General features: G+C 38.9%; 1 protein-coding gene across 1 annotated transcript in view; it reads left to right on the top strand.

Annotated features, from left to right (window-relative positions):
- Positions 1-18153, top strand: part of RAI14 (retinoic acid induced 14) — an 85366-nt gene extending 67213 nt beyond the window's left edge. The window contains exons 6-18 of the mRNA XM_054283380.1: positions 3036-3093; positions 3289-3359; positions 4611-4717; positions 6959-7137; positions 7755-7783; positions 8711-8797; positions 9549-9635; positions 10342-10402; positions 10717-10835; positions 11349-12860; positions 13626-13775; positions 15823-15888; positions 16148-18153. Coding sequence (XP_054139355.1) covers positions 3036-3093; positions 3289-3359; positions 4611-4717; positions 6959-7137; positions 7755-7783; positions 8711-8797; positions 9549-9635; positions 10342-10402; positions 10717-10835; positions 11349-12860; positions 13626-13775; positions 15823-15888; positions 16148-16225 — 2604 coding nt within the window. The 3' untranslated portion in view covers positions 16226-18153. The remainder of the gene's footprint in view (positions 1-3035; positions 3094-3288; positions 3360-4610; positions 4718-6958; positions 7138-7754; positions 7784-8710; positions 8798-9548; positions 9636-10341; positions 10403-10716; positions 10836-11348; positions 12861-13625; positions 13776-15822; positions 15889-16147) is intronic.
- Positions 18154-18609: the final 456 nt, after the last annotated feature.

The raw sequence follows: 18609 nt of genomic DNA, 5'->3' as shown, positions 1-18609 counted from the left end.
GTTCCACTGGAATGCGTTCTGTCTGTTCACCATAGAAACATTTTCAAGTTTAAAGTAAAAAAGAGATGAAAACAAAGTAGTTTAGATCCAAAAATCATATGGAAATAATAGAATCTTCAGTGAAATGAGGTAAAGGACAGTGAGTGGTTAGAAAGGGAGTTGAAAGAATGGGGAGAGAAAATAAGAAAAACAAAAGTGAAGATGAACAGAAAAGTCTCATTGTGTTGAAGGTGAGTGTTAGTAAGCAAAGACATTGTCCATCTCCGTTTCATTTCAGAAATACAGGTAAGTTTTCATGGTGGTGATCAGAGAAACAGAACAGATTTTTTGAAGTTTGGAGTTATCAGATCTCAGATAAAATAATGAATACAGACTGAGAATACGGATGAAATAATGATTAACAGCCCTGCTGGAACACGATGGTGCAGATAAAGAATAGATCCTCTATCCCAGCCTCCAGATTGTTCTTCCCTGGTTGCCTCAGGGCTCTCCAGCTGTCCGGGACTGACCTCTGTCAGTGTCTGACAAGGCAGGGTCCAGTTTCACTGATTCCCACCTCCACCCCCCATTGCAGGCGGTCTGCCCAGGGTTATCCTCAGCCCGATCCACGTCGCCATCAGGCCGTGGCTGCTGGCATCGCAGGCGGCTCAGAACCAGCCGTGCTTAACGCCAAGGACCTGCTTTTGTTGATGTTTTCCTGCTTTCATTTCAATATGCAGGTTTATGAATACATTCCTAAGTGCAGACCTGTTGGTGATATCCTCCAGTAATTCATGCTCTTAGGGTTATCTTCTGTGGATCAAAGTGTGTGCGCAAGGAATGTCTGACTGGTGTTTAGCTAAAACAGGCTGAATAATTATTTTACACAGGCGGAATCATGACATTTTTGTTACGCAATGTAATGGTCTACGTGATCCTGTTTTCCTAGATAATCACAGGTGTGTGGGAGACAGTGCTGCATGTAAAAGTCAAAAGTTACAATGTTTGTTTTCTGGAAATGAAAGCAACCAACTGTCCAATAAAAAGCTTTGAAACTTGTGAAGGGTTTAGAGAGCCAGTCCTGTGAGGAGCAGCTGAGGGAGCTGGTGGTGTTTAGTCTGGAGAAAAGGAGGCGTAGGGTAGACCATATCACAATGAGAAAAGAGGAAATGGCCCCAAGTTGCACCCAGGGAGCTTTAAGTTGGATAATCGGAAAATTTCTTCACCTGGAGGGATTTAACAGCTGTGTAGATGTGAGACATGTCTCAGTGATTAACTTGGCAGTACTGGGTTGATAGCTGGATTTGATGATCATGATGGCTATTTCCAATGAACCTAGGTTTCTATAATGCTCTCTCTTTGCTGTAACTAAAACAAAATCTTCTGTACCAAAATGAGCCTTGATAAGGATTTGAATTTTTTTTTCATTACTATTTATTGCTTTGAAGTCTAGATTGATCAGTAGCATCTGATAATTGTAATGCAACAAGATATAACTGGATTGTTGGTGCTTATTTTTAAAATGCTAATGGATCCTTATGGCATTTGACAGTGGGCCCATGGGAATCTCATGAACTTAAACAAGACCAAGTGCTGGTGCTGCACCTGGGAGAGCCAAACGTGTCCTGGGCTGCACCCAGAGCCCCGTGGGCAGCAGGGCAGGGAGGGGATTCTGCCCCTCTGCTCTGCTCTGCTGAGACCCCCCTGGAGCACTGCATCCAGCCCTGGGCTCCCAGCACAGCAGGGACAGGCACCTGCTGGAGCCAGCACAAAGCAGAGAAATGAAGGTGATCAGAGGGATGCCTTGGGAGTTTACCTAGAACAAAGAGTGGACAGTGTTAAAGGAATAAAGTAGGTATTTATTAGAAAGGCCTTCAAGGATACACCTTGGGCAGCACAAGAACCTGGCCAAGGCTACACCCAAGATGGACAATGGGTCACAAGTTTTCATTTTTATAAGTTTTGGTCCATTCAATATTAGGATTAATTGTCCCATCACAGCTTCAGGCTATGAAGTCCCATCCTCCCAGATTGCTCTCCTCAATTTGCTGTTGTTTGTACTTTTTTGGGCCTGAAGCTGCAATGGTGTCCTTGGACATCTTGGAAATCCTTGAAATAGGATTGTTTTGTCTAACTAAACTGTGAAGAGAACTTGCTAACGCTTTATATGGAGTTCAGACTTATGAACTAATGCAGTACAGAATCTGGATAATATGAAAGCTAAAACTTAAGTCATCAAGAAGGATGGAGCACATCTGCTGTGAGGAAAGGCTGCGACTATGCTGTTTAGCCTGGAGAAGAGAAGGGTCCCAGGAGACCTTAGAGTGCTTTTCAGTATCTAAAGGGGCCACACAAGAAAACCAAAGAGGGAGTTTTTGCTTGGGTATGTCATGATAGGACAAGTGGCAAGGGCTCTAACTACAGGAGGGTAGGTTTAGATTCAGTGTTAGGAAGAAATTCTTTACTGTGAGGCACAGGTTGAGCAGAGAAGCTCTGGATGCCCCATCCCTGGCAGTGTTCAAGGCCACGTTGGATGGGGTGTTGAGCAACCTGGTCTAGTGGAACATGTCCCTGCCCATGGCAGGGAGTTAGAACAAGATGATCTTTAAGGTCTTTTCTAATCCAAACCTCGGCATGGTTCTATGAAATGCAGGACAAATTGCCTTAGGACATGGTTGCTTTAACATTTATTCTAATGTTAAAAAGAAAAAAAATCTGAGGCAAAAGAGATTTTATTTACTGATTTATTTATTACTTTATTTATTTATGTATTTATTTACTTTTTTATTTACTAACTTAAATTATTCTGAAACCATAACAGTTTTTAGGGACAGTTCTCTTAACCATGAAGATTTCCTGTGGCTTCAATATAAGTTGGTGTGACGACAGGAAATGCCAGATTGGTGGAGAGAGAAGCTGTACCTTCCTTCAGTGTTCTTCTCTGAAGCAGCACATAATTATTTTTACAAAGATGTTAAACACTCTGTCTATAAAACATATGCTTTATTTTCTTTGTATTTCTCTAATTGCTTTTTCTCCTTTTCCTTATTGTGCAGAGTAAATGCCCAGCCGACACCACTGACAATTCTGGGAAAACAGCTTTACATTATGCAGGTAACTTCTTTGATGAAAGTTTGTACTGTTTTGTTATGCTTGATATTCCTAGCTTATCAGCCAAAATTTCTTTCTGTACCCCACTGCAATGCTGCAGTATTGCAAGTGGAAGTGTGGGACACAAATTTTGAAATTGGGGTTTAATGGACTTTCACAGTTGTCTTGTTTTTTTAATTTAATTTCATTTTGTTTTAGCTGCATGTGGGTGTCTTCAGGCAGTTCAACTCCTGTGTGAGCACAAATGTCCCATTAACATCAAAGATTTGGTATGTACCTCCTCTCCTGTGTGTACTGCAGACACTTCAGAACTTTTATCACCCTCATGCCATATGTTACCATGCTCCATCTCGGGTGCAGTAGTTGTAAGCAATGCTCTGCCCACACCTTCAGGCTTTCTCTGCTGGAGGAAGTTCCTTTTGCAGCTTGCCATTGCAGAGCTGTGGAAGCACTTCACAATCTGATACCACAGCGGCAGGGTTTGCTGATTGTTGAGACATTGGCACAGGTAGCTACAATCAATTCTTACACCTTCAAAAGATAATTAAAAGTGTCCCCAGGAGGCTTTGGAAGTGGCCCAGTATGTGGCCAAGGGCTGCAAAATGCTCACAAAGCCCAGTCAGAGCATGACATACCTGAGGGGAACAAATATACCTCATATGTTCCAAAGGCTCAGAAACACTGCTGTGAAATGTCTACAACCAACCAGGTCTGGCTTTGGGAATGATGCCTGATAGAATGACAAAAGGAAGGGATCTGTAAAGCACAGGCCAGGCAGAAAGTGATAAAGGTACTCAAACTTGTTTGGTTTTGGCTTTGACTTTGGTATATATCTGGTCTTTCTAGCGAAAACAAATATGTCGCAGACATGAACATCTGATCTAAGATTTCAGCAGATGCATTTTAAAGGCATAAAAGGTTTGTTCAGTCTTAAGGCTGTAGGAGTATCTTAAAAATGTCCTGAGCTACATCATGCCCAGGTATAGGAAAGAGAGAGACCAGCTTCAGAGGTGCATGACAAAATGATAAGGAATGATCAGAATTTGGGTAGTGGACCTAACTGGGAAATTCCAGTTAGCTACTAGTAAAAAAATAGCCTCACGTTGAAGGTGGTCAAACACTGGAACTTGTACTTAGAGCTGTGTCTTAACCTTTGGAGATGCTTAAAATGTGATGGGACAAGTCTCTGAGCAATGTGCTGAAACTTGAAGTTAAAATTACCATTTTTTGTTATGGAGCTACAGAAAGATATTTTGTAGTTTCAAAATAATTGTGTAATAGCATTGAGCAAACAGCAAAGGGAGTACAAAGCAAGTTCCTGCTCCCTGTGTTTTGCATCATCCCAAACAGACTAGAAAGGAATTATAACACATGCAGCTATGTTTATGGTACACATGAAAAATGTGCTATTACCACCTCAGTTTTGCTATGTAAAGGTAAAATTTGCAGCTGACTTTAGATCTCAATGTGTTTTTATAAGTGGATGGAATACTTCATAGTTTCTTTATATGCATTTCTAGGATGGGAATATACCTCTGCTGCTTGCAGTACAAAATGGTCATACAGAAGTCTGCAAATACCTTCTTGATCATGGAGCAGACATCAACACCAGGGATAAAAATGGAAGGTACAGCACATCAACATGTTGATTCTTCACCAAAGCTGACTGTCAAATGAAGATTTCTTCTCAAGTCCTTCCCAAAATAGTTGATGTTAGGTGAAATAATGCTTTCTGTACTAGACAGCATATCCAGATTGCTGAGAATGCTTACAGAATTCTGACTGAAGTAAAAGATGAAGCAGAAACTGTGTGGCTATAAAACTAATCTGCCTGTGTTCCCTTGGGATACCAGAGCATTTAAATTATTCCTGTACAAATATGATTGACAGCACTCACCCACACATCACTTTCTAAGTATCCTAGATAAAATGCTGCTGTCTTCTTGGAATGAGTTAATACCTCCAACTTAAATCCTTAAAACTGCTAGTTGTGAGCAAAATCTGTGAGGATTGCTTTTTCTGCCATAATGCAGCCACAGCAGCAAGAAAAAAAATAATACAGTAAATCTCTATGGTGGAGATGCTGTTTTTAAAGAAGGTGCCAATTTGAGATTTTTCTGCATGAAGAGATAGTGCAAATATCAGACAACTTATTAAAAAGCAACATCCTTGTAGTGAAAAATGCACTTGTTCTGATGATACTGACAAAGATCAAGAGTCTTAGAAAATTATGGACTGTTTTATAAACAGCTGGTTAAATTGTGGAGGTAAGGCAGGATACTGACAAGACTTGGCACTTACACTTCATAGCAATTTTGATTATTCTGTGTGACACAATGCTGATTCTGTTCTCTGGTGGCACCTGTGAATATAAGACTGGGCCCTAACTTGTTTTTTATCAGTCCAAAGTTCATTAGAGCACTCTTAATTTCCAGGTGTCTGAAGAAAACCCCTTTGTTTTCTGTCAGTTTTCATGGCCTCATTGGTGCTTTGAACCTGAGGTGCTGCACACTCTGGGGCCTCTGCCTTCCCCTTGCTCTCCTAGTGTTTAATCAGCAGACAGTGTTAAGGCTTTTGGCTTTAATTGGAGGAAGGAGTTTCTGTCACAGATAGGACTCCCATTTTTGTATTTTTTTTTAAGATAGCACTGTATGTAGAAGCATACGTTTTAACATGGAATGTGCTGGTTTACTTCTTGCTTTAATTGTAATGAGGGTAGTGACTAGTCCTGCCCCTCATGTTCACAGAAGTAGTTAAGATTTTACTGAAACAGGAGAAACCTCACTGGGAGAAGAGGGGGATAACCTTGGAAAACGGCACCTCCAGATTCCTGTCATGTCCAGACTAAGTGAATTATTTTGGTAATCTAAAACCATCCCTGTGACTCTGGAGGTGTTATCCAAGTTATCACTCACCACTACTTTTAGCACAGTACTGCAACACCATCACTTTTCCAAGTGACTCACCCATTAGAGGGAGTGTGTTTAATTCATTAGTGAAACTGTTTTCTTAATAGTTAGCAAATATTATCACTGTAGTAACTTTTCAGCATTGTATCTGCACTGAGGAATGTATTTGGCAGTAAACTTGGCCAACCTATTAGACATGTTTTCATGCTGAGAAAGGAGAACTGTGCCTGAGCAGGAAGGCAGTATTAAAGCATGCTTGAAAGGTGAGGCTTTCTGTGTGTTTGTAATTATTCTGTATGTCTCTTATGACCCCTTCAAAAAATTGAGAAAAGCAGATACATGTTAGGAAAAGATTCCTTCTGTGTGCTATGCTTACTCCAGAAGCTATCTCTGTGCAGCTGCCCTGTGTAGGAAAGGGAATTGTTTGTGCTGTCATGAAATCCTTTCTTTTTTTTAGACTGACAGTAGCACAGGATTTGAGGTCAAACTCATCTATTGGACTCACTGAAGATCTTTTATATTTACTTTTTTTTTTTGATTGAAATCTATTTGTCTGCTTTGTCTCGAACACAACGTGTGGAGGAGAAGACAACACATGGAAAGAAATAAAGGTTTTCTTGTTGTACCACCACTGCAATCAGAGTGTAGCAATGAGGTTTGTTTGTCTGACTTTACCCTGCAGCCATTTCTATCTATGACTCTCCTCTCAGCCTCAGGAAGCCATATTTAGCAATGTTTGCAGACCTGTATTTGCAGCTGGAGTGTATGAGGAAGAGGAGGAAGAGTTGGCAAGGAGAAAGAGAAGCCACATTTATGTACCAATAAACATGCTGATGGAATTTTGGACTTTATTGCACAATAACAGTCACAATATTTTTTTTCCCTGAAGAAATGAGCTGCTAAAGAGAGTGCCTTGACACTTGCTGTTTGTGTTTTGTTTTTTTTCTTCTCTTGTTCAGAACTGCTTTGATGATGGCTTGTGAAGCTAGTAGCCTTAACATGGTGGAAGCTTTCCTTAGGAGAGGTGCAGATGTCAGTTTAGTGGATGTCTTTGGACAGAATGCTCTGCATTACGCCAAGCTCTCTGAGAATACAGGGATCCAGAATCTCCTGTCGTCAAAGATATCGCAGGACGTGGGTATGTGAGAGAGGCTGACCTGCCCTTTGTCACTTCTTGCTTTAGCACTGAGCAAATTTACTTAAAAGTGTAGCCTGAAATGCTGCAAAAGTTATTGGGCTATCTGGCTGAGACTTCCCAAAAACTCTTTGCTGTTGGTGGTAACATTCAGCATGGGATAAAACCCTGAACAGGCCAAAAAGAGGTGTTTTGGAGAAAGACAAGTTGATGTAGCAACATCGTGAAATTTTGCATACAATTTGGAATGGATTCTCTTTTGTACATAGAACCCCTCAGTAGAGGGGTTGGAGAAGGAGCTAAAGCAGGCAGAGCATTTTATGGTCAAACTACAATGGATTTCTGAAGTAGGAAATTTCATGCATAAGGAAGGTGCAAGAACAGAATAAGAATTGTCATGATTCTTCAGATTTTGTCTCAAATTAAAACCAGACAGTAGCAGAGAAAGAATGTGATTGAAATGGAATTTGCAAATTGTACTTTTCAGGTGTCAGACAGGAATTCAAAAACCAAACCATTTATCTATGGTATAGGAAGCAGAGCAGAGAGGTGGGTCAAAAGTAGAAAGTAATTCTTCCTTTAATAACTTCTCTTTATTCCACTTCTTTTCTGCTCCACAGAGGCAAAGTCTCCAACAAAAGTGAAGCAGGTATTTGTCCTTTTGGTTTTGAAAATCCTCTGACTCTCTAGACTTGTAACATAACAAAAAACAGTAACAAAAAGCACTAGTAAGTGTCATTGTGAGATGGGTTGCCATGACTACCATGTAATGGAAAAGGTTTTTCTTGCTTAGGTAAGAAATGTGTTTCAGGAACACTACTTTTAGACTTGGCTTCTCTGTGTAACAGCAGCCAGGACCCTTGGTGACGGGAGGAAAGGAGGAGCAGTGTGTATGTGCATGTGTGCTGGGATGATTCCTGCTTTCCTCATGTGTAGGGCAGGCTCTTTGAATTACAGAAAAGAGACCGAGAGAAATTCTCTCTTTCTAAAACATAAAATTAAAGGTTATCCCTGGTTTTGCTGGAGACTCCTTCCTGTGACAATCACAGCAGATTTAGACCATTAAATTAGTTTCTTACATTTTTCATTCAGTGTCATATCTTGGAGTGCAAGTAGACCTTGTAGACCTGCTGGTGGCTGGGAAGTAGACAAGGGTGCAATGCATTGGTCATTCCTTCTCTGAGTGCAGAGGTGGGTTTTTTGGGGGGCTCAGGCAGAAGCTGGTGGAGAGGAAAGGTGGTAGATGTGAAGAATGGCATGACTGGGCTGTGTGTGAATGGGTGTTTTAAGGTCACTGGTGCTAAACCTATTGTCAGCTTCTGCTTTTTCACTAAATCTTGTTTGTTTTCACTGAAGCATGGTTTACAAGGGAGCAGCTTCTTATTGTCAGGCATGTTTAATATCTTTGTGTTAGTAGAGATGTGGTCTTTACCCAGGGGAAAAAAGGCACTGCATGAGCTGCTAAAGTTGATATTAATGTGGGATTTATTTTTTATATTTTTTTTATTAAACAACTTGCTCAGACTTTACTAACCAAACTAACAAAACTACCTTTTCTGGCTGGTGAAACTTTCAGCATGATCAAGGCTCTAAATTAAGTTCAGAAAGAAGTGGAACTCCAAAAAAACGCAAAGCCCCACCTCCTCCTATCAGTCCTATTCAGGTAAAAAAAAGACCAATTTTGAGATGTTTTTAGGGGATATAAAGCATTTTGAACATTATTAGAGTTATGTGGGCAGGATTTTCTCTGTCACTGTTATTTTATGTGCCTGTCTTACCATGAGTGCTTTTCCTTACATTAGGATGACACCATGAAAACTGATGTTGCTTAGATTAACTAAGCAAAATTGCTTAAAACACAGCATGGTCCAAGATACAACTGTACAAATTTTACTTTACAATTGCTTCTTCCAAATAAAGTTGTTGTTCTTTTGCTGATTTCAATAAGTAGATGATGAATTCTTTATAATTTAGTTATACATATATATGGATATATATTATTATGGGCATATAAGCATATCCAAATAAAATACTTAACTGCATTTTGGTACTATATAAGTCTATTTAATAGCTAGGGTTAGTCTTAAACCAGAATGTAACCTGTGTAACAGCTATACTTCTTATGTAATAATGATTCAGAAGGGCACTAAATAATTAGGTCTGTACTCTGAAAGTAATCTAGGATTGTGACTTATATTAGTGCAGGTAAAAGTACTCTTTAATGCATGTGTATGTATGTATGTGTGTGTATATATATATATATATATACAGAGATACAGGTATACATGTGTGTGTGTATATATATATATAGATATACACATATATAGATAAATATATATATATGGGCACATGTTAGGGAGGTACCTGTAGGTGAATGTATGTATACATACCTATTTATATAAAATTTTTTACAGGTTAATGATTTATCCTCTCCACTCTCATCAACTTCAACTCCCATGACTGGAAAAGGACAGGCTTTCTTTGCTGATCAAGTGTGCAAGGTATCAGTGTTCCATTCTTATGAGCTATGGGAAGGAAAGTACAGGATCTGTTTTGCTTGATGTTCTATTTTGATGACTGCAGAGTCTCCTGTGACTTAATTAGCTGAATTTTAGGAACAAAAGCGAATCCAAATCTATTTAAATGCAATTCATAAAACAAGCCTAAAGATTACTTTAATGTGTGAAAAATATGTACACATAAATAGTCATAGGTGAGTTAGTGTTTAGAAGTATGGTTATGAAGGCATTAATGTTCCAAGAATTCAATTTCTAATATCAGCAAAGTGCATTAAATTGGGCAGTGCGAAAAGAGACCATTTTACCAAAAGAAGTCAGTGGAAAAGTTGAGTGTGTTCTATCTGATCTTTACCTTGTGTTGATGAAGATTTCTTTAAGCACATGTCAGTATGTTGCTGTTGCTTATCACAAGGTTTGTAGTCTTCCAAACTATTTACAAGATAAAATAAAATACTTAACAAGTGTTTCATTAGTATTTAATGGGAATTGCGCAATGGAACTTAAATGGAACTTTTAGCACACCTTAAAATACTGGACACATGCTACAGTTAAACAAGACCTCAGAAATAAAATACATCCACTTGGACAGGCTTTATCCAGCAGAATCTATACTGTCTATAATTCTTTTTGCTGAATTGTCCAGCTTTACATCTGCTTTCTGTGAAAATGTTTTCTTTTGATGTCTTAGCAGGAGGAATTCAGCTCCTTTCACAAGGATAATAAAGACAGACTGAGTGATAGCACAACAGGTATATAATTAATCTTTATCTCATTAGGTATTTCAGGTGGCACGAAATGCTGAAAACCTCTGTATCTTTCTACTTAGAACATGAGACACACTAAGTATTGAGAGTGATGTTTTGTAATTCCACAAGCAGCTCCCCACCAAACATCCTGCTTCTATTGCATTAACCTAACACGCTCTTGGGGAGTTTGTAGGAATGGTTTGCTTGCTCATTGAATTTAGGGGTCATGGGAACAAGCTGTTTAAATGTTGGAATAGCTAACTAAATAGCATTTCAGCTTTTTTAAACCTTTTGAATCTTTTTTTTTCCTTCTGAAGGTGCTGATAGTTTATTGGATGTGAGTTCTGAAGCTGACCAACAAGATCTACTTTTGTTGATGCAAGCAAAAATTGCCTCTTTAACATTGCACAATAAGGAGCTGCAAGACAAATTACAGGTGTCATATTTTTGTGCTGTTCTGATGTTCTCTTAATCTGCTAGGCAGAACAAAGAGCTGCTTACTGTTTTAAAGAGTTGTACTGTAAAGATCTTTTAATGAGCTTGTTGGTAAGATCATGGAAGCACTCTGCCCCAAAGGATTAAATCAGTGTTTTGATCTTCTCACTTTTCCCATAAATTACTGAATAACTTTGTTTATTATGATAACTACATTCTAAAATATGTTGTCAACAGTTGTGCTAGAAGAATTTTAATTTGCATAGCTTTGATTATTAGCTTATGGAGCTCAGCCCAGACTTTCAGAGGAGCTTGGCACTTACTGCCTTCTCTCGCTGTAGATGACTAAGTGGGAGCAGCTGAGTTTTGAACTTTTCTAGAAGTTTCTTCCATGGCTCTTTCATCATCTGTCTCTGTAGGATGTGGCAATACTTCCTTGCTTACTCTATTCTAAAACAATTAGAATCATGTACTTGGTTTCATTGTGCAATTGTTGGTGGGTTTTTTTGGACAGGAAAGAACACCTAAAGAAGGGGATTCAACTGTAGAATCTTATTCATCCCAAACACAGTTTCAGCAAACAGCAGAGAGACAAAATGAGTTCTTGGTGCAGGAGCTGAAGCCTACATTAAATGCCACTCAAATCCAAGAAAAGTTGACAAGCCCCAGAGAAGTAAAAATAAAGTACCTCCAGGAAGACTTAAAGGATGTACAGAGAAAATTAGAGAATTCTGAAGCCAAAAGAAAACATGTGGAAACTCAAGTCCAGTATAGAGTCCCAGAAGCAGATCATTTAAATAGCCCAGACATTTCAGAAAATGGTTCTGATCTTAATTTGAAGTTCGAAGAAACTCAAAACAGGCATGAGGAAGCTGTGAAAGAGATTTTGAATACACAAAGGCAAAAGAAGACAGGTCTTGTTTCCTCTGAAAGTGAAGAAACCAGTTCTGATCTGAGTATGTTGAAGGTTACATATGGAGAAGTTGAAGCACTTAAGCAAGAATTGAAGAAAGCATTGGAGGAAAGCGAAAGACAAAAAGAAAAAGTGAGAGAGCTACAGAAGAAGTTTGAAGAGAGAGAGCAGAAGGTGGCAGGCAAATTGTCTGTGGAAGAGTGTGAGGAAATGAAGAATTCATATTGTTCAGTTATTGATAACATTAATCAAGAGAAAGCATTGCTGATTGAGAGGTACAAGGAAGGGCAAGAGGAAATTAAAAGGCTACAGGACAAGCTGACAAATCAGATGCAGTTGGAATCTAGTGCTGAAGCTGGAGAAAGGAAAGATGTGATGCTCAGAACGATAGATGATCTCAACAGGCAACTTAGTGAATTGTCTCAGTTGTACAAGGAAGCACAAACAGAGCTTGAGGACTATAGGAAGAAAAAAACTCTAGATGATATAGCTTCAGACTACATTCCTAAAGATGAACATGAGAAACTGATGGAGGTAACAAATTCTTTGAGATACAAAGCAGAAAATGAGTTATCAGAAATGAAATCCCAGTACACAAAAGTATTAGATGAATCAGAAGAACTCAAGCAACTGTTAGACATTCAGAAGCAAAACTCTTTGCCAATTACTGAACACCGTCAGGTAATCAATGCACTCAGAAATACCATAAAGGAGATGGAGGAAGAAATAAATGAGCTGAAACGACTACTTAGCAACAAGGAAAGCGAATTAAGAAACTTGGAAAAGGAGTTACTGGAAGAAAAAGCTGCAATTAATGAAGCCATGGTACCCAAGGCCACATTTGAAAAGCTCCAGTCCTCACTAGAGGGTGAAGTTAGTGTTTTGTCATCCAAACTGAAGGATGTAATCCGAGAGAAGGAAAATATATCCTTAGATGCCATGAAACTGAGAAATGAAATTTTGCACTTGAAAGAAGCAAAAGAAGGTATGCATACTCTGCTTGAAGCAAAGGAACGGGAGGTGACTGATCTTCAGCACAAGTACCACCAAGTTCAAGAAGCTCTTACTGAAATGAAAAACTCATCAAAACTAGAAGAAGATAAAGACAAAAAGGTCAGTGATTCAGTACAGTGGAGAGGTAGCGTGAGTTCAGAGTGCAAAGCGTGTTTACTGGTGCATGAGTGCCCCAACAATGTTGGTTCAGGTACCTTCTGAGTGCATTTCCCCCTCTGAAAATCCAGGTATTGCAGGCAAAAGGGTTTTCTCTATGTTTGGTTTTGCAGTTGGTTTCCCTCCCCTGTAGAGACAGACACAATCTTTCAATTTACCTCTTTTAAGTTCTGCTTAGGTTGGGTTTGCACTATTCAGGCAGCTGAAGTCAAAGTGAGATTTAGGGCAGGAAGATATTCCAGAGGAGACAAGAAAACAAAGTATCAGGAAGGAGCAAAAATTCAGTGTTACTACATGTTACTACATTATCTCAACCACGGCATGATTTGACTAATTTTCCTCTGCAGCTACCATATCCATCACTACAAATTCCTTTATCCAGAGCTGTGCATTTTGGTAGCTGTGAATAGCTGGCCTGTGTTTGGTTCAGCAGCAGAATTTGCAAAGGTGGTAAATGCAGCCCTTCTTGTTAAATATTGCTGATGTTCAGAACAAGGAGTGCAATTTGAATAGACTGGACTAGGATGGGCAATCGAGGAGCATTGTAACCCTTTGCTTCCATGACATCTCTGTTTGTCCATAGAGTTTATTTACCATTTGGCTTTCCCCACTTCTTAGATTTAAGTCACAAATAACTCAAAGATAAGACACACAGGAATACAGTATGCATGGCATCTTTTAATGAAAACCTCTGTTTTGCCTCCCTAGATCAATGAAATGTCCAAGGAAATTAGCAAATTAAAAGAAGCATTGAACAGCCTTTCTCAGCTCTCCTACTCAACCAGTGCCCCCAAAAGACAAAGCCAGCAGCTGGAGGTGTTACAGCAACAAGTGAAGCAGTTGCAAAACCAACTGACTGTAAGTGTGACAGTTTGAAAACCTAACATTAGTCCCAGTTCTCCAAAGAAACCTGTACTGTTCTTCACTCTGCCTTATTTAAAATAGAGGACAGTCAGTGAGTACATGGAAAAGAATCTTCATCCAAAAAATCTGTAATTTCTGTTTCTCTGAAACTTGTAAGAATTTGCAAGTCATGAATAGCACTTTAGAAAGAGCATAACTAAAGAAAGTTGGTTTTCCACGTACTTTTCTCAGACCAGTTGAGAAACAGATTTTTTTTAGTAAAATGGAGTGACCAAACTTGCTGCTCAGACCTTAATTTGTGGAAAAGTATGATCAGTTTGCAGAAGGTTTTCAAGAACATTCATCAGCTGAAGTTGTTTTGGGGTTTTAAGCTTTTTGGAAGAAAATATGAGGTTTCATGTCAAGCAAATGCATCTTTTTATGGGGAGCACAGTTCATTCTCTGAAATTCTGAATGCCTTGGAGATTTTTTTTTTAAATTTTGTTGTTTGTGTGTGAAAGGTCCAGTCTTCTAAGCTGGGTTGAGTCATAATTGATATTTCCTAGAGCTTGCCTGCCCAGAGGAGAGTACTTTATCCACTGTTGAGGATGAAATGAAGGTATTGTCCACTGGAGGCCTTTGTTGAGGGCTCTGGAGTGCCTCTGAGAGGAGAATTCCCAGACTGACATGCTCAGTGGTGTCTGCTTCCTACCTTTCCCAGCAGAAAAAAAGAGGGCTCAGTATGCCAGAAGAGCTCCCTTGCAGGCAAGAGAAATAGTAGGCAGAGCATGCTGTCAGTGTGAAGGGCCAGACTTTCTTGTTCCAGTCCTCCATGTGTGAAAGGACCCTTCATCTCCCACTAATTAGGATCAGCAGTGTAGTGTAAAAGTGCAAAGGTATACAGCATATTGGGAAAGCAGGCAACATTTAAAACAGGACAGAAACACTCTTTCCTTCCTATAGGTTAGCTTTCCTAACAGCTTAATGTATCTTTGGAAAGGTGGCTTCTCTGTTGTGGCAGTCTGTGGTTATTGAAAAGGATTGGGTGGCATTCATTAGGTCAGGGCCCTGCAGGGTAATCACCTCCTTTCACCTGGGAAGGCATCAGCTACAACAGAGGGGTTGATGCTTTTTTCAGGCTCACCTAGAAACAGAGGCCAGACAGAATTAAGAGAATAAAAGCAGATATATTTAATGAAGGGCCTTCAGGTACATTAAGGGTAGACAAAGCCTCCCTACAGGGGCTATATCCAAGATGGAAGATAGTCACAAGGTTTTCAGACAATTCTAAGTTTGGTCTATTTATGTATCAGGCATTAATACTCCAATTACAACTTCAGATAATGAAATCACCCCCAGTTTGCCTCTCCCCCCAGTTCACTTCTGTTTATACTTTCTGGGGCCTGGGGCAGTAGGGTGTCCTCATATATATATATATATATATATATATATATATATATATATATACATATATACATATATACATATATATATATATGTACAAATACAAATCTTTCCAAATACATGTAATATATCCAAACAATTCCTCTCTAGCTACCAGCCTAGAGAGGAATTGTTTTGTCTGAATGAAATGGGAGAACAGTAGCTGACAGGCTATGGACTTGTAGAGTTATACCCTAAAGCAGTACAGGATTTGAAAAATATAAAAGCTAAAATCCTAAGGCATCAGGGCCACTGCTTTCAGGGAAGAGCTGAGTTGCGGTTCAGAATTGATTTGTCAGAGTGCTGTTGTCTTTCCTCAATTCTGGTTTCTGATAAACTTGGAAATACAGTATGTACTCATTCCACACCTTTACAGCTCAGTACTTGTTAAAACTCACGATATCACCAGCTCTCTTACTGGGATAGATAGAACTACAGCATTTTCCTGGACATGCTTCCAAGCAAATTTTGAGTGCCTGGTGACACAACACTGTCGGAACTGGTTTTCAATGCATTAATAACACTATGGCTTGAATTGTCCCCAGTCAGAATCTACTTGGGGAGTTCTGAGTTCAATAGTTCTGAATGCTGTATGCCTTTCTGCTTAACTGTTTTTTAGGAAACAAAGAAACAACACCAGGAAATTGTCTCAGTTTACAGGATGCACCTTCTCTATGCTGTGCAGGTACGGTTGCACGTTCTCAGTCACTCAGTGTTAGTGTATTAACTGAAAATGTTTCTTCTGCAGATCTAGTAAGAATTTTGCATGTTTTCACTTAGAAAACATCCCTCCCATAAGGTATGACAGTTCAAGAGCAATTTTAACACTGCTTCCACTTGGGAAATTGATCTAATTAATATACCTGAAAAATAGTTTGTCAATCTTCTTAAAGACTGGAGCTGCATTCATTCAATCATCTTTTTTTCTCTCTCCCTTTGTCTAGGGTCAAATGGATGAAGATGTCCAGAAAGTGCTTAAACAAATTTTATCAATGTGTAAAAGCCAATCACAGAAAAAGTAAACAAAAAAGCCAAGGAAAACTCCCTATTTTTATTAACCCTGTTATGGTTCTTTTATCTAGATTTGCCTTAACATAAGATTTCAAATTGGCAATTTGCTGCTTTTGTGTTACTGTGCTATTTGTGAGGGGGATATATTTGTCTGTCTGTACCACTTCCATGTGCATTTCCATGTTCAGTAGCTAAACACATGCCTGCTTTTTATACCCAAAACGCAAGTATGTTCTTCATACTTTTTACATAGGCCACTCCATGTCGTGTTTACCCTGTGAGTACTTTTCCAGCTTCCTCCACCAGCAGCAGGCTAACCTGGAGGAAAGCACTGGTGTTGCCTGGGTAAAGGTGAAATTCTCTGTGAGGTCTTCTGCACTGATTATAAGCTGCATCTCGTTACTGAGTGTGTTTGGTGCTGCAGCACTCAGGTTGCTGACATTTTGCCACATGCAGCCTTTGGCAGAGCAGAAGTGAACCTTGCAGCAGCGAGCAGGAGTAGATATTTATGCTGAGCCAGAACCTCGAACAACTACACTTCCTGGTGCAATGTTATTTAAGATGAACACACTAAAACGTGGCTGCCCCAGTTCACCCAATGCACTGAGTACACAAAACCCATACCATGCTTCATAGTTTCCTTAACTACCTGGTAATGGAATGAAACTATTTCAAAAGGTTAAAAGCATTAGTTTATTGAAGTCACATACAAACAGCCCTTTGTGATAGGTTTAGCTGTCTATGCAAGCGTTGGCCATGAAGCTCAGGAACAAAACCAGGTCATAAACTTTTAGACAAGGGATTCTAGTGAACACAGGATGTTTACAGTGAATGTCAATGCCTCATACTTCCTAACCTCACTTTTGTAAAGATCTTCTCTGCGGTATATTTTTACTGGCCCTCTAATGAATTTTTTTGTAACGAAACCATTTTTTCTACATAATATTTGCATTAAGCTTATTAACAAATATTTTTAGGTAATTGTGTCTTAGAGAGTTTCTTTTTATACCCCCAAGTACTCAGTAATAGTGAAGCATAGTGAAGTGTTTTCAGTTTGTAAGAAATTTGTATGGATTAATAGACCTGTCTGTCAGTGTGGTCCAGAGCAGTTACATGTAAAATTCAGCCTGCTGTTCCAAAAAAATTTAGGAATTATAGGTAGACAACAGCAGGAGGTGTCAAAAAATTCTGTATGTTGTTTCTAGAGGCTACGGGCATCAATAAAGCCTTTATCAGCACTTCTACATTTAAAGTCAAATAAAAATGCCTGATGTGGAATAGAATGAAACTATGGAAAAATGTTTTAAGCACACACTGCACTTGAGGGTACAACCATTTTAACAAGCTTGCGGCTTCAATATGATATTGTGGTTTTTTTTATTCTATGGGGATATGTCTCTATTAATAGAGAAATCTTTCAGAGCTATATAATCTATGAAGTTTATATAGAGTCATAATATGACAGGAGTCAGCAGTGCCTCAGGCTGACTGAACTCATAATGCACTTATATCAGATAATTCCTAACTCTGGTAAAGCTAAATGGATTTTAAAAACAAAAAGAAAACCACCACCTTTGCATCAGTTAGACCTTGGTGTTACTTTTCTTGAGTGGTTTAACTAATGCCATTTAATTTTGAACAGTATTTTATAGTTAGACAGCTTTGAAAATGCTCCAAAGAAATGTGAAAAAAATTTTGCTGCATTACTTCAAAAAGAACAAAATTTTAAGCATGCTAATGCTGCAAGTATAAAACTTGATGAACCATTTTGTAGGTTGCTTGATGGATTTAGTCTTCTACTTTGGTTTGGTTTGTATATTTATTACAATTATCTTTGTGGAATATTGGAAATTATATACTACAGCATAACAAGTTTCTTTATATGTAATTTACAAGAAGTTTCCTCATGCAGCAAATAAACTATTTCCTTTTTTTTTCATTTTTGTCTTCATTTACTTTTTGTATTGATGGAAATCTCACTGCACTGTTCTAACATAGTACAGATGTGTTCTATACCTCCTGTTTAAATGGATGATACAAGAGCCAGGTTTTCCTCCCTGAAACTGAATCTTCCCTATTCACTATCTTGATCTGTTATGTGAAATAAATCCAGTCCAAACCCAAACGCAGTGAGTTTTGCAGATAATGCCTTCTATCTCATGGATAAGTTTGTAGCCATTTCTCACATGGACATCCTGCTAGAGGTAATACAGGTTTCCCATTTGCCACTGGATTTATTCCAGCAAAGTTTAAAATACCTTAGAGCTGTCGCATTCATCAGTGATGTCCCACAGCTCTTCAAAACTGGTGGTTCTCTGTCACTTGGCACTTCACACACAGAACTACAATGGGAATATATCTAAGTGTATGTGCATACGGGTATGTCTGCTTTTTA

The sequence above is a fragment of the Melozone crissalis genome, unplaced genomic scaffold, assembly GCF_028551555.1.
Source record: "Melozone crissalis strain CALT ecotype California unplaced genomic scaffold, PUWL_Pcris_2 ptg000036l_1, whole genome shotgun sequence".
Lineage (NCBI taxonomy): Eukaryota > Metazoa > Chordata > Aves > Passeriformes > Passerellidae > Melozone > Melozone crissalis.
The sequence above is the reverse complement of the archived record's forward strand: the minus strand, read 5'-3'. Positions and strand labels throughout refer to the sequence as shown.